Source organism: Amborella trichopoda, chromosome 11, assembly GCF_054954075.1.
Source record: "Amborella trichopoda isolate Santa Cruz 75 chromosome 11, AtrichopodaSantaCruz75HAP2 v2.0, whole genome shotgun sequence".
NCBI classification, from domain to species: Eukaryota; Viridiplantae; Streptophyta; class Magnoliopsida; order Amborellales; family Amborellaceae; genus Amborella; species Amborella trichopoda.
In genome coordinates this window covers 34,335,001-34,348,711 of record NC_142346.1, presented here as the reverse complement: position 1 = coordinate 34,348,711, position 13,711 = coordinate 34,335,001, and the positions used below count along the sequence as shown (strand labels likewise).

Below are 13,711 nucleotides of genomic sequence, written 5' to 3'. Positions count from 1 at the left end.
GGACGCTTTTATTTTCTTACGGTTGATATGTTCTGGTTCGGTTGGATTTTGAGGGGAAAACGATTTTTTTTCGTTTGCCTTTAGGCCTACAAGAAAAACAGTTTTTCCTTTAGGCATACAAGAAAAATAGTTTTTTGTACGTGTTTATTTTTGGGTATGAGATTGGAATCCAGTTTATTTTGTTTCACTTTTTCCCTAAAATTCCGCATCAATTGGCTGAATTTAGGATCGGCTGAAAAGTCTAAAAAATATATTTTCTTCTTAAATATACTCTTATTTAATTTATTTGGGAATTTTAGAGAGATTTGGATCATATGAGTAAATTCAAGACTGCTTGAAGAAAGAAAGTTGAATCGATTTTAAGGCTCACAAAGATTTTCAGTATTGAAACCACATTTCTCGACACTATTGAAGGTAGGCTCTAATTTGATTGATTAGAACCTAGGCTCTATACAAACCACACCCTTTATATATTCTGAAAAAACTTCAGCATGTTTTTAAGTCTATGACTGGCCTTATTATAAAACAAGTGGTTCAAACCATTTAGCTGATCTTTTAGAGGTAAATAATTCATGTTTGTAAGTCTATGACTGGCCTTATTACAAAACAAATAGTTCAAAGCATTTAGCTGCTATTTCTTAGAGGTAAATAATTCATGTTGCCTAAAACTAGGGAGGGAGACATTAGGGTCCTTTTTGAGACATTATTGTTATCTACCATGTTGAAAACATATAACCCTAACCAAACTTCAAGCTCAACTATATGACATACATAGAAACACATTGCAGAACAAAAACAACCAGGTCTGGGCCTTTCAGAAAGAAATAGCAGTGGTTGATAGTTACAGTTCCCTCCTTTACTAGTACTACATGTGTCATGACAGACAAAATGAAGGAAATTTTCAAATGTGAGGGAATTCACATATTCCATATTATGTTCTCTCGAATTCTCATCTTCTGGTAAACATTTCTGGATAGTTGGACTAGATTGGAGATATTCTCACACCTATAAACACGTAAGGCCAAACAATGAGTTTTCAAATCTCTTGTTTTGCAGGGAAATTCTACCATGTAGATGTTGGGTACCTAAATCCCCTAGATTTCTCTCCCCGCAATGCCAAACTCATTACCATTTTGAGTAATTTTTGTCCCGGGTGGATTAAAGCCCCAAAACTACAAGGAGCTTTTCAACAAGAGGTCCCAAAGGTCTCTTAGAAACGCCATTAAACAGGCCTCTGGGTCCTAAAATCCAGATTTCCAATTTCCAAACTTGAAAGTGGCGACCGCATTCCCGTTGAAGACAAGTGAAATCTTCATGATATCCTGAAAATTTATTTTCATCTCTAATTACAAAAATTTAAAATTCAAAATTAGTGTAGATCGAACAAATCTATAGACACTTTAATGCACTACACAGTACACTATTTCCAATAAAAGGTATTTTTGTTATATCTATACATTTTGAGGTGAATTATAGATTTATCAGCATTAAAACAACCTTTTTTAATGAAATTTTAAGATGCGCCTCAATTTGATTGTTTAGGGCCCCGCTACTATATAAATTTGTCCAATTTATAAAATAAAAAGGTGCTAGATTACAGACGCCTTCTTTTCACTAACCACACCCAACTGGACACATCTGAAAGAGTTGTATGCAAATAGGTTATTAGGTTCAGATTATTTGATTGCACACGTGGATACCGCTACGAAAAAGCTGAAATCTTAAACACCTTTGAATGAAAAACACATTCTTATGGCTTAAATTCTACCAAGATTTTCAAAGAAATAATGATTTCAACGACGTCAAAGTCAAAGATCAATAAGAATGAAAATCAACCAAATTTCTATTCTTCACAAAAAATTCTGCCGTTTTTAAAAAATATAAAAATAAAACAAAAAATGTTCCAAAGACTACTCGTTCTGAAAGTCTCCAAATTAAACAATTATTTCCTTTCAAAGAAAAATGCAGGGAGTGCTTTTGAAAAGGGTGTGGTTTGTACAAAGTAAAACCCACCTTCAAATAATGCCAAGAAGGTTATTTGAATATTGAAAATCTTTGTGATAGTTTTAAAATATATTTTTATATTTAGTTATAAATTTTAAAGCTTAAAAAATAGTGTAGATCAAACAGATACATAAGACAGTCCATAAATGCATTACAAGATGCACTATTTTCGAAACTTGAAATCCATTTTTTTCTATGTCCATGAATCTTGATGTCGAGATGATTAATTTGAGGATATTTGGGTATCAAAACAACCACTTCTAGTGAAATTTTTGAAGTGGGCTCTAATTTGATTGTTTAGAGCCTCGGCTCTATATAGACTTTTCCCTTTTGCAAATGAGCATTAATGAACAATATCAGCAGAAATAATAATTTAGACGGGACCATATACCATGGCCCTTAGGGAGGAACATCATCAAATGCTTTTCTACAGTGAATTTTCCCAGGAGTACATAGCTGCTGTATTCTCACTGCATACGTGCTTGAATTATGACATTCAAGAAACTTTTAAATGTGTCGTTTCCTGGGTTCCTGAAAAATACTTTTGTAGTAAAGAAATTGGATTATTTTTCTAAGGAAAATGCATTTAAAAAGAAGTTCAGAAAAATGTACTTAAATTTTTACATACTAGATTTCATTTTCACAAAGGCAGGGTGCCTGACAGAAGACCCTTCCTGGCAGCCCTGATCTTCCATTGAGATGACTGCATATGTGTGATTCCATGCATGCATGTATCTGGGGTGTTTTCTTTTTTTTGGGGTGGAGGGGGTACTGAAAGAGGGAGAGAGAGGGAGAGAGAGAGAGAGAGGGGGTTGAGTTCATCAGCATATGTATTAGTTAAAAGAAAGATTAAATAGGAACTGTAACGGCAGACGGAACAACTTGGCAATCATGTTTTTAAAGGGAAAAAACAAAGAGACGAAGAATGAGAAATCCTGACTCGGCGAGAAAAATCCCCTACCATGACATAAATATCCTTAGGTTGTGTCCCCATTCGCTTCAACTCCTGCAAATGTGAAGGGCTCAATATGAGTACTCATATATCCCAAGTCATTCTAAGCTGAATGTCAAGATACTGCCCGTATTTCATATTTCTTTTCCATTTGCAAAGATCTAAGGATCTAAAAAATACCGTAGGAAAACATTCTAGTTTTAGTTCATATCATTAATAGAAAGGAATATATGTACTTTGGTGGGATATGAGGAATCAATTAGTAATACAATCTAGCATCACTTTGATAGAAAATGCAATACAAAAAGATCCATGTTCATCATTGCTATTTTTATATATAAGTAGCATGATTTTTTATGTCGGAAGTATCAGTCCACAACTTGAAGCAAGAGGTCTTGGAAGTAATTCAACTTTCTCATGCATCTCAACTCTCAAGCCACAAAGCACTGCCAATTTCCCCTTAACCCTTCCATTGTTCACAATTGAAATTCAATTAAAGCAAGGAAACAGCAATACAGACATGAGCACACGCACAAAATAGATTCATTCCAAGTATCATCGAAAGTATATATTAGAAAAGTGAATTCTCTACAAGTAATACTTATGATCCATTTCTTATGGGCAATGTACAAAAATTCTGCCGCCTGGCCACTTAGGCAGCCATTTCTCAAACCACCTAGGTGTGGTCTAAGTGGTAGGTCCTAGGACGAGTGTACTAAGGCACTCGCCTAGGCCCCACCTCAAAAATTCGAGGTTGAAGACAGAAAATACCCTGGCCAATGGGTATTTTTGACATTTTCCAACCTAAAAAAGGTGGGAAAGGGTTTTGTGGGCCATTATTGTCCCTCAAGACTTTCTATTGAGGTTTACATAGAGAAAAACCTTCTAAGAAACAAGATTCGAAGATTTGTCAAGAATAAAAAAAAAAATTCAACCTCCTTGAATGCTCACAAAATCAAAGGATATTCATCCTAGTATTTAAAAGATCGGCCGATTTTAAAAAAATAGGCCGACTAACTAGGGATCAATCATTGGCCAATCCCGATCAGGCCCGATTCCAAGAGTCACATATGCAATTGAAATTCTTTTCAGTGCACTAATCGGCAGACTAATCGCACTAATCGGCCGATTAGTGCACTAAGTGCTGATTTGTTCCAAAAATCGACCGATAAGTGCACTGTCACAGTGCAGAGTCTGCAAAGTTGTCCTTATAATATTTTTTACATATTTCTCCTTTTTTTTCCTTTTCCCTATTCTTCTATTTCTCAATTTAAAACTTTATATATTATTACAAATTTTTTATTTGCTAACTGCAGGGTTTTGCCGCCTTGAGCGAGTAGACTCAGACGCACCAGAGTTGGTTGGGCACGACAGAGTGCCAAGGTAGCTCCCTCAACTCGGGGGGGGGGGATATAAAATTTATTCGTAGTTCATATGATTTGATCTTCAATCTAATACCTACACCACCAACCCCTCAAGGGGCACATAGACATACACGTAGACACAAATAAAAGAGAGAAATTTATCAAAATTGTCACAAAGAGACAAACAATTTTATATTTTACCTACATTTTTAATTGAATTCCAAAATAACCAAAAACCAAACATGGTCTTTAATTGAAATATTATAATATTATATCATATTATATAATATATTATACATTTATATTTATCTTATTAATGTAATTTATATTATATAATATATATTAATTAAACAAGCAGATCCGGGTTGAAAATATGGATAGTGTCCCCCTAATGGCAAGAATATGATAGCTTGCAAAATTTCCAAAACAAATTATAATGTTGGCATTATAGATTAAAAATGCATTTGGCCAGCAAGAGATAGAAGTATCGCTATGTACTCAAGTGCCTGGAGGTTTGGAAAGAAATATTGGATCTTTTAGAAGACAGACAACCAAACAATATGAAGGCATTAAGGCATCTGTAAATATCTATGTAATAGATGAAGAAGATGAATATAAAGATGGAAGAGCTTCCATAGCTAGACCAAGTACCTTTGGGCATAAGAGACCTCAAAGAATGGGACCTATTGATACATTCTTCCCCCCACCTAAACCCGAGGTGGTGGTTTGCAAAAGGGAGCCCGTACAGACTAGTCTAGATAGTCATTTGAAGTAGTAGAATAGAGAAAGGGTTAATCAGTATGTAGCTCGATGGTACTCTCAAGCAGGTATACCATTTAATACTGCCAGTTTGAGGAGTTTCAAAACTATATTAGAGGTAGTCAGTTTGGCACAGCATATAGGGCCCCTACACCTTATGAGCTCAAGGGACCTTTGTTGAAGAAAGTGGTGGAACTAACAATGACGACTTAAAGACCCACAAGGATGATTAGGGATTATGTGGGGTGACTGTTATAACAGATACTTTGACCGATAGGAGATCAATGAGCATTATGAATTTATTAATTAATCTTCCCATGGGAACGTTTTTTTTTAAAGGAGATTGACACATCCAATAAGATTCATGATGCGGCCTTCATATTTAGTGTTGTAGATCATTGCATTATGGAGGCGGGGGAAGCACATGTTGTGCAAGTTGTCACAGATATGGCCAATGCCAATATGGCAGCTGGTTGATTGTTATATAGGTCGAGGCTGCACATTTTTTGGACGCCTTGCACAACTCATTGTATCAATCGCATACTTAAAAAAATTGTCACATAGAAAGCGGTGCATGAGATTAAAAAAAGCTGAAGCTGTAGAAGTTTTTATTCATAGCCACACCAATGGTTTAGTCATGATGAGCAAGTCTTCAGATGGGGCTAACTTCATCAGGCGGGGGTCATAAGGTTTGTCGTGAACATCTGAGTCGAGGGTGGAACCTCACATTACACTCGTTAAATCTCCCATAAAAGAACCCCTTCCCTCTTATCTCAGGATCAGAATAGAAATAAGTAAGGTTGAGAGAATACCATGCTAGGTGTAGGGGTCTCTCCAACTTGAGAGAATACCATGCTAGGTGTAGGGGTCTCTCCAACTACATCTTCCACTAGTCATCAACAATTTTCAAAAAAGGGTCATAATTGCTTTCATCTTGCTTCAAGTTCAGCTTGATTTCTTGTCTTGCAACCTCCATTGCATTGTAAATATGCCCCATTGCCAGTTCCTTTTCACTATCAACAAGATGAAGCACTTTCACAAGTAGCTGAAAAATATGGAGGCAAAACTGAACCCCACTCCAACCTCGATGGCATAACTATGTCATGGACCATCTTACCTTTGTCTCCTTAGACCACTTGCTCTCCTTCCAATCTAAGGAGACAAACATGGGTCGAATCTTGCCTTTTCGCTTCGCCAAAGAATCCAAAGACAATAATGAAGTGGCAAACCTTTTTGCCCCAGGCCTCACCAAGTCAATTCTATCTGCAAACTTCCTCATCATGGCTAAAATATTGGTGGTGGCTATAAATAAAATTGATATAGCTTCAGCTTTTTCTAATATCTCATACACCACTTTCTTCATGGCAACTTTTCTAAGCATGAGATCAATACAATGAACTTGGCAAAGCGTCCAGAAAATGTGCACCCTCAACCTCTCCAACAATCTACCAGTTGCCATATTGGCCTTAGCCATATTTGTGACTACCTCTACAACATGTACCTCCCCCACCTCTACAATGCATTGATCTATAACACTAAATATGAAAGCCGCATCACAAATCTTAACAGAAACGTCAATGGTTTATATAAAAAGGGTTCCCATGGGTCAATTAATTAATAAATACATACCACTCTTTGCAATCCTATCGGTCCAAGTATCTATCATAACAATCACCTCACATCTGCCCCAAGCATCCTTGTGGGTCTTCAAGTCGTCATTTGCAAGTTCAACTACTTTTTTCAACAAAATCCCCTTGAGACCTGCATAAAAGTACCATTGTGTCAAACACCCATTAACCCTGTCTCTATCCTGCTTCTTGAAATGACTCTAGACTAGTCTGTACCGGCTCCCTTTTGCAAACCACAACGAGAGATTAGGAGGAAAAATGTACTTGGTCTAGATATGAAGGCCCCTCCCTCTTCATCTCCATCTTAGTCATCTATTTCATAAATATTTAAAGAGGCCCTAATGTGTTTATATTGTTTTGCCATCTGTTATTTGTTTTATCGAACCCCTTCTAAGAGAACCAACATCTTGCCTAACATTTGCAAGGACTTAAGTACATGGCACTACATCCCCTCTCTTGCCAGCCAAATGTATTTTTAATTTATTAATGCCAACATTATGCTCCGTTTTGCAAAATTTGCAAGCTATCATATTCTTGTCACCAGGGCTGGGACAATATCAATATTTCCAACCCAGATCAGCTTGTTTACTTGAACTCGAGGAAGAGATTTTCACCTACAACCCTTAACTATGAAGTATCAACTTATCGCCTAATCCTAAAATTCATACAAAAGCAACAAAGTAAAACTTGAATACATTTACAAGAAGTGGAAATTGTGGATACATACACAAAAGCAAGATTAATTTACAATTATGTAGACTAAATATTTGGAATTTCAAATTCTTCATCCAAAGAATATTAAAAAATGATCATCTAAAAAATTACAAATAGGAAATGAAGTAGAAAGAATTATTGCATTGACCCTTTAATATCTTGAGCACTTAACATTCCAAGGAATAAGTAAAACTATCATCAAGGTAAAAGAAAATCTAGGTAAAACCTTCACATCAAAATTACAGTGATTTAACACATAAAATAGAAAAAACATATTATTCATGCAATTATTTAATGAGTGCGGTTTGTATAGAGCCTAGGCTCTAAACAATCAAATTGGAGCCTACCTTCAAATAGTGTCTAGAAACGTGGTTTCAATACTGGAAATCTTTTTGATAGCTTTAAAATATATTTTCATCTTTATTTATAAAGTTTAAAGCTTCGAAAATAGTGTCGATTGACAGATATATGAAAAGTTTAAAATCTTGAAAATTGACGGTCCAGAAATGCGTTACAAAATAAACTATTCCCAAAATATGAAATCCATTTTTTTCTGATGTCCATGCATCTTGATGTCGAGATGATCAATTTGAGGATATTTGGGCATCAAAACAACATCTTCTAGATTTTTAGGTAGGCTCTAATTTGATTGTTTAGAGCCTCGACTTTATATAAACTTTTCCCTTATTTAATAAGGCAATTATTAAACTAACTCATAAAATGGGGACAAAAATTATGAATCATACAAGTAAACTCATGCATTAAAAAAAATTATTCATTTGATTTGGGGGCAATCGACCAATGTTTCAAAAAACGGTCGGCCCAGTGCCTAGGCACCTGCTTTAGGTGCCCAAGACCCTATGCACCGCACGCCTAGGCCTAGGCAGCCCGTTCTGGGTGGATGTACCTGAGCGAGCGCCCAAGGACATGGGATCCCAAATGGGAAAAGGGGGTAATTTTGACCCCGAAAAATGTTTAAATAGGTTATGAGGGTTAGTTTTAACCCCCAAAATGAAAAGAACAATTCCATAAACCCTCAATCTCTTAGCTATACCTGTTTCTGAGAACCAAAAGTATTTTTTATGGTTTGAATAAGCTTCCTAAATTTTTTCACTTATCAATTATTATGAAATATGGAGAGTTGGAGACTATTACTAATACATATCCTATTAGACTTTTAAATTTTGTATGGTTCGAATTTTGAAATATTGAACAAGTTCATTCTCACCATTATGATATATCATATGTTTGTGTATAAAAAAATATGTTACAACATTTCAAATGTAATAAATTACAAAATTGACACAAATATACATGTATATATATATATATATATATATATGTAGAACTTGTACAGCAAGGTGCCCAAGGTTCTGGGTACCCGCCTGGACGCTAGGCCGGCTCCCTAGCGTTTTTTGAAACCTTGCAACGGACTTTTTCCATTGAATTGTTTTCCCAAACTAAATATCAAAAGGGGAGAATAATCCAAATAGTTGATAACATATCAACATATCATAAAGATTAAACAGAAAAAGTAAAAACAAAGATGAACATTAATATACATTTTACACAAAAAACTACATAACGCTAATTAAAAATATTGAAATATACTAAACTTCTCGAAATGAAATTGATATCAGCCCAAACCAGAAAGTTTTGGTTCCAAATCTCCTCTTTTACAACCAGTATGAGCCTAAAAAATATTCCAGATGGATATCCTTCGATTTTGTGAGCATTCGAGGAGGTTGGAAAAAATATTTTGATATCGAGACAAATCTTCAAATCTTGTTTCTTAGAGGGATTTTCTCTCCCTAAATCTCACTAGAAAAGTTTTGAGGGGCAAGAATGGCACGCAGAACCCTTTCTCCCCAATTTTAGAGGGGAAAAAGTCAAATATACCCGTTGGCCGAGGGGCATTTTCCACCCTCAGCCTCTAATTTTCGTAGTGGCACCTAGGCACCTGCCTTTCAGGCCGCCCAGGCGGGCACTTTAGTACAACCGCTTAGGACCGACCATTTAGGCCACACCTAGGTGGTTTGAGAAAATGGCCACCTAAGCGGCCAGGCAACCGAATTTTGTACATTGATCATGACTTAAGTGGTAGTACTTCAGCCAGTCTCAACCAAAGTTCGAACATCGGGATGGAACAGGACCATGTTTGTCAAACTTGAAAACCTCCCCAATTGTTTCACAAAACTGAAATGCTTACACAAGTTGACTCGATTTTTCCAATCTTTGAGTTGGGGACCAAGTTCAAGTTCTTAGACTTATGCAGAACAATTGAATGTAAAATCTTAGGGCCTCAAACGGCAGACTGAAACATGAGTTTATATGACAATAACATGTAAATCAGATTGAAACGAAGTCGACAAAATACAAGTTCCATTTCTAAAGAAGTCTTTGCACATTTATGTACCTTCATCACTGAAGGCCATGGGGACCTAAAATTGTACCAGGCTAAAGGGGCTGCTGAAAATTGGGCCATAAAATCCTAGAAGTAAAAGGTCCACTTATGAGCTTGCGAAACTCGACAGTATGTTCTTCATTTCTGACCTATAGGTTGCAGCAGGAGCCTACCCACTGTTTTCTAGAAAGGTCTAATTATTACTCTATCATTTGATAACCATCTTTCATCAACCCTGCCCCTAAAGTTTCTGAAGAGGACAACAAAAAAAGGAGTAATTTGTTCTTTTGATATACTTGATCCTTTTGTTTTTCATTTTCTGTGATAGAACACCATAAAAAGGCTAAATCAAGTTCCAAGAGAAATACATCAAAAGGGACAGCACGTAGTAAGCAAAAGAGAGGCAGGTTAAAAGGCCAACTGGATAAAAAGGTTCCACAATCAAGAGAATATCTTCAAAAGTCCACAATCAAGAGAACTTTTTCATACCAAATCCGGACGCAAGAAATAAATATGTAGGGTATGCAAGTCTGCTCTCCAAAGCTGATCCGTTTGCTACATAATTTGAGAATCGTTGAACCTAGTGTTTTGAAACCCATAATTGGGCCCTAGATCGGCCCTTTGGTGAACCAGTGCATATAGGTGATTCTGACCAGGATAGGTTCAGTCAACCCTATCCAACCAAAAGATAATAGCCAAAATTGTAAAAACACATAAAAAAGTTAGAAAACAAAAAAAAAAAATGATTTGAGTAAAGAAAATTGATTTTTTGAAATTCAAACCAAGAAAATCATATTTTTCATGAAAAATGATTTGAATCGCAACAAGAAGGATGGGACCATGAAAAAAACCTAGACAACCTATGCATCCATTTGTTGAAATTATTGAACAGTCATTTGAATCACAACAAGAAAGATGGAACCATGAAAAAACACGTAGACAACCTATGCATTCATTTGTTGAAATTATTGAACGATCATATTTTTCATGAATAACTTAAAATTTGAATCAAACAAATGATTATCAATCAAAAAAAAATATTCAAAAAGCTTCTTAATAAAAAAAATTAAATTAAATTCAAAAAATCAATTTTTGCTAAAAGACCAGTGTTTCAAAAATTTGTTGAGTCAACCCAAACTTGGCCATGTAACTCAATCTCAGAACCTTGTCGAGGTGAGTTTTTAAGACAATAAAGGGTTCATTAGATAAACTTAAAAAATACAAAATTTGTTCCTCGATCCTTAATCTGATGATGAAAAATATGTTTCCAGATAATTTTTACTTTTTTTATGATGATCTATGAATTTTTCTTATCATATGCCCTAAATTTCTAATTTTTCCCTTTTCTGGATTTTTCTGAGTTATTTCAATCCATAAATCCATTTTTCTTTTATCCATCTTCTATATACTTTTTTCCACCTTTATAGACTTTTAATGATGAGTATAACTTCTTTTGCTTTTTAATTGAATTTTTTGTATTTTATTTTCACAGCTTTTGAGCCTTTTCGGTCTCGTTGCAGGACATAGGGTAGCCCACTTGGAAACACCCGAGTTACTTGGCTTGTGCAAGGGCCAAGTCCCAAGCCTCAACCGAGTTTCCTACACATGGCCAAAATTTTGGCAATATCAACTAAAATTCAATTCAAAAAATGATTTCATTCTGCAGTTGATTCAAAAGAAAAGATTGTTTGAATCATAAAATTATTTTATTCAAAAAATGATATAATTCAAATGGATTTTGGATTGGAAAAGAGAAAGATCACAAATGGCAGATTGTGACTAAAAGGGGGAAAACCCCAAAATCCTATTTTCTAATTTCTGTTATAGTTGGCTAGAGCAGGAGCACGGGCATGGGCAAGAGTGGAAGCGGATGCGACGTTTCGACATGTAGAAAGCTTATTAAATTAATAAATAAAAATTTTAAAAAACCTAAACTTTTAAAAATTAAATAATATTAATATCAACAAATGTAATACAGAATGAGCACATAAAAAATGGACAATAAAAAGTAACTTCTTAATTAACTTTTATGTAGTTAATAAATGGAATTTTTATATTCCTTTGAGGTGTAGTTTTTATGTAACAATAATCTGAACAATACAATAAAAAATATTATGATGAAACATATAGGAATAGCCAATAACTATACAAGGGAGATTATCTTTTACCAATAGAAAACCTCCTTTCTTTTCTTTTTAACAATTTCACAATTTACAACATCCAAAAGCATAACAAGCTTCTTTATTCACAATTTTAAAGTTTATAACCGAAAAGCATTTGATAGAGAAAGTACGATAGAAACTAAGAGCCGAATGATTATCTTCTGGGTATCTTGATTTCCCTTTTGAGTGGCTAGGAGCGATCCCTAAAAAGTGGGAGTCAAATCCCAATGTGGGGATCAAGGTTCCTATCCAAGAGCACTGGAGCGAGATCCTAGAGCAGGATTGACACCTAGGTTGATGGTATCTATGGTTTTGATCCTAAAAGTTTTCTATGAGGATCTTGTTGAGTAATGAGAGAAGATCAAAATGCAACAAATTTGAGAGAAAATAGAGATAAAACAAGAAATAATGATAAAAAAATTGGTGGGTTGGGGTCAAAAAAGAAAACCCACAAATTTTGAGAGAGCAATTATCAAAAAAAAAAAGATTCAGGATTAGAAAAGGGATGACTAAAGATTCTTTTTTTTTGGGTTTGTGGTTTGATTGAACAAGATTTGCCCATCCCATCACCGATCCAAGTTTTCTGATAGAATCAAAGCCAAGTTTTCTGATAGAAACCGAGTCCCCTGGCCATATCGGGACGATTCCCAACTCCATAAGGGAATAGGCCCAGTTACCTAATCCGAATCAGCAATTTTTAGAGCACTAGTTTGAGCCTTACAATCCATAGCTGTCAAACTAGATGACAAAACCATATGATAGGTACACACTTAACATTTGAGTGTTCCACTTTAAGAGAAATTTTCCGAAGAATACATCAATACAGCAATTGAAACTACTCAAACTAGCAAACGAGACATAGGTACATGAGAATACTTTAAAACTGCAAAATGTTTTACAATACTCTAAGATGACAGCTTGGGCAGTCGATATGGCTCATCAAACCATACTTTGTATATATTAGGTTAGCTCATGTCACTATGATCAGAAATAAACAGAACCCCTCCAATAGTGTACGTAGTACACTATCTGCAACTTGTATATTTATCATCTCAAGCACCTACTTAGGGCAGTTACTTGTGTTCAGAAAGAAATAACTTAAAAATGCCACCACCTGTAGTGTTTGTATCATCAAACGAAAAATGCCCAATTCTATCAACTGGAAGACGATTTTAGTCATACTACATTGAGCAAAGTGACTAACAATAATATAATTAATCAACATCACATTAAGAGTGGGATGAAAAAGCCTTAATGTACCTCAACATCAAATCAAGTTTAAGATTTCCTTTTACATAACCACTACATCAAATTTGACTAATACATGGTCGCTTCCAATTTGGTACCATTGTGGCATGAAACATGTGAAGAGCAGGGTTCACATCTAAGGCTGCCACTGGGCTGAGTTCTGGCTGACCCGACCATGACCCCCAAAAAAACAAATCCAAAAATTTAGAGGGGCAGGCCCGGCCCGAAAAAATGCAGATAGGCAGTTTAGGCATGGCCTGAAAACCTTAGTTACAGCCCGAACCCGGCCCAAGCCTTTTTTTAATTTTAAAACCCTAGAAAGGCCTTGGGAAGAGGTGTGCGGGCACATGGCCACCCACCCACTTCATTTCTCCCCAACCCCACTCCACTGCCCCTCTCTCTCGCCACGCACCTACTGCATATCCCCCCACCCCCATGCCACTCTCTCTCTCTCTCTCTCTCTCTCTCTCTCTCTC

General features: G+C 35.7%; 1 protein-coding gene across 11 annotated transcripts in view; it reads right to left on the bottom strand.

The window, feature by feature from the left end:
• Window positions 1–782: 782 nt before the first annotated feature.
• PPAN (PETER PAN-like protein) overlaps window positions 783–13,711 on the bottom strand; it is a 36,746-nt gene continuing 23,817 nt past the window's right edge. For 4 of the 11 annotated variants that reach the window (XM_011626025.3, XM_088851715.1, XM_088851717.1 and 1 more), the window contains 2 exons: window positions 2,966–3,010; window positions 2,333–2,775 (listed from right to left, as the gene is read on the bottom strand). In XM_011626025.3, the coding sequence (XP_011624327.1) occupies window positions 2,982–3,010 (29 nt within the window). In that variant the 3' untranslated portion in view covers window positions 2,333–2,775; window positions 2,966–2,981. Of the gene's footprint in view, window positions 1,323–2,332; window positions 2,776–2,816; window positions 3,011–13,711 lie in introns of those variants that run through there. The other 7 variants (XR_016044269.1, XR_016044271.1, XR_016044270.1 and 4 more) reach the window with 4 other exon arrangements.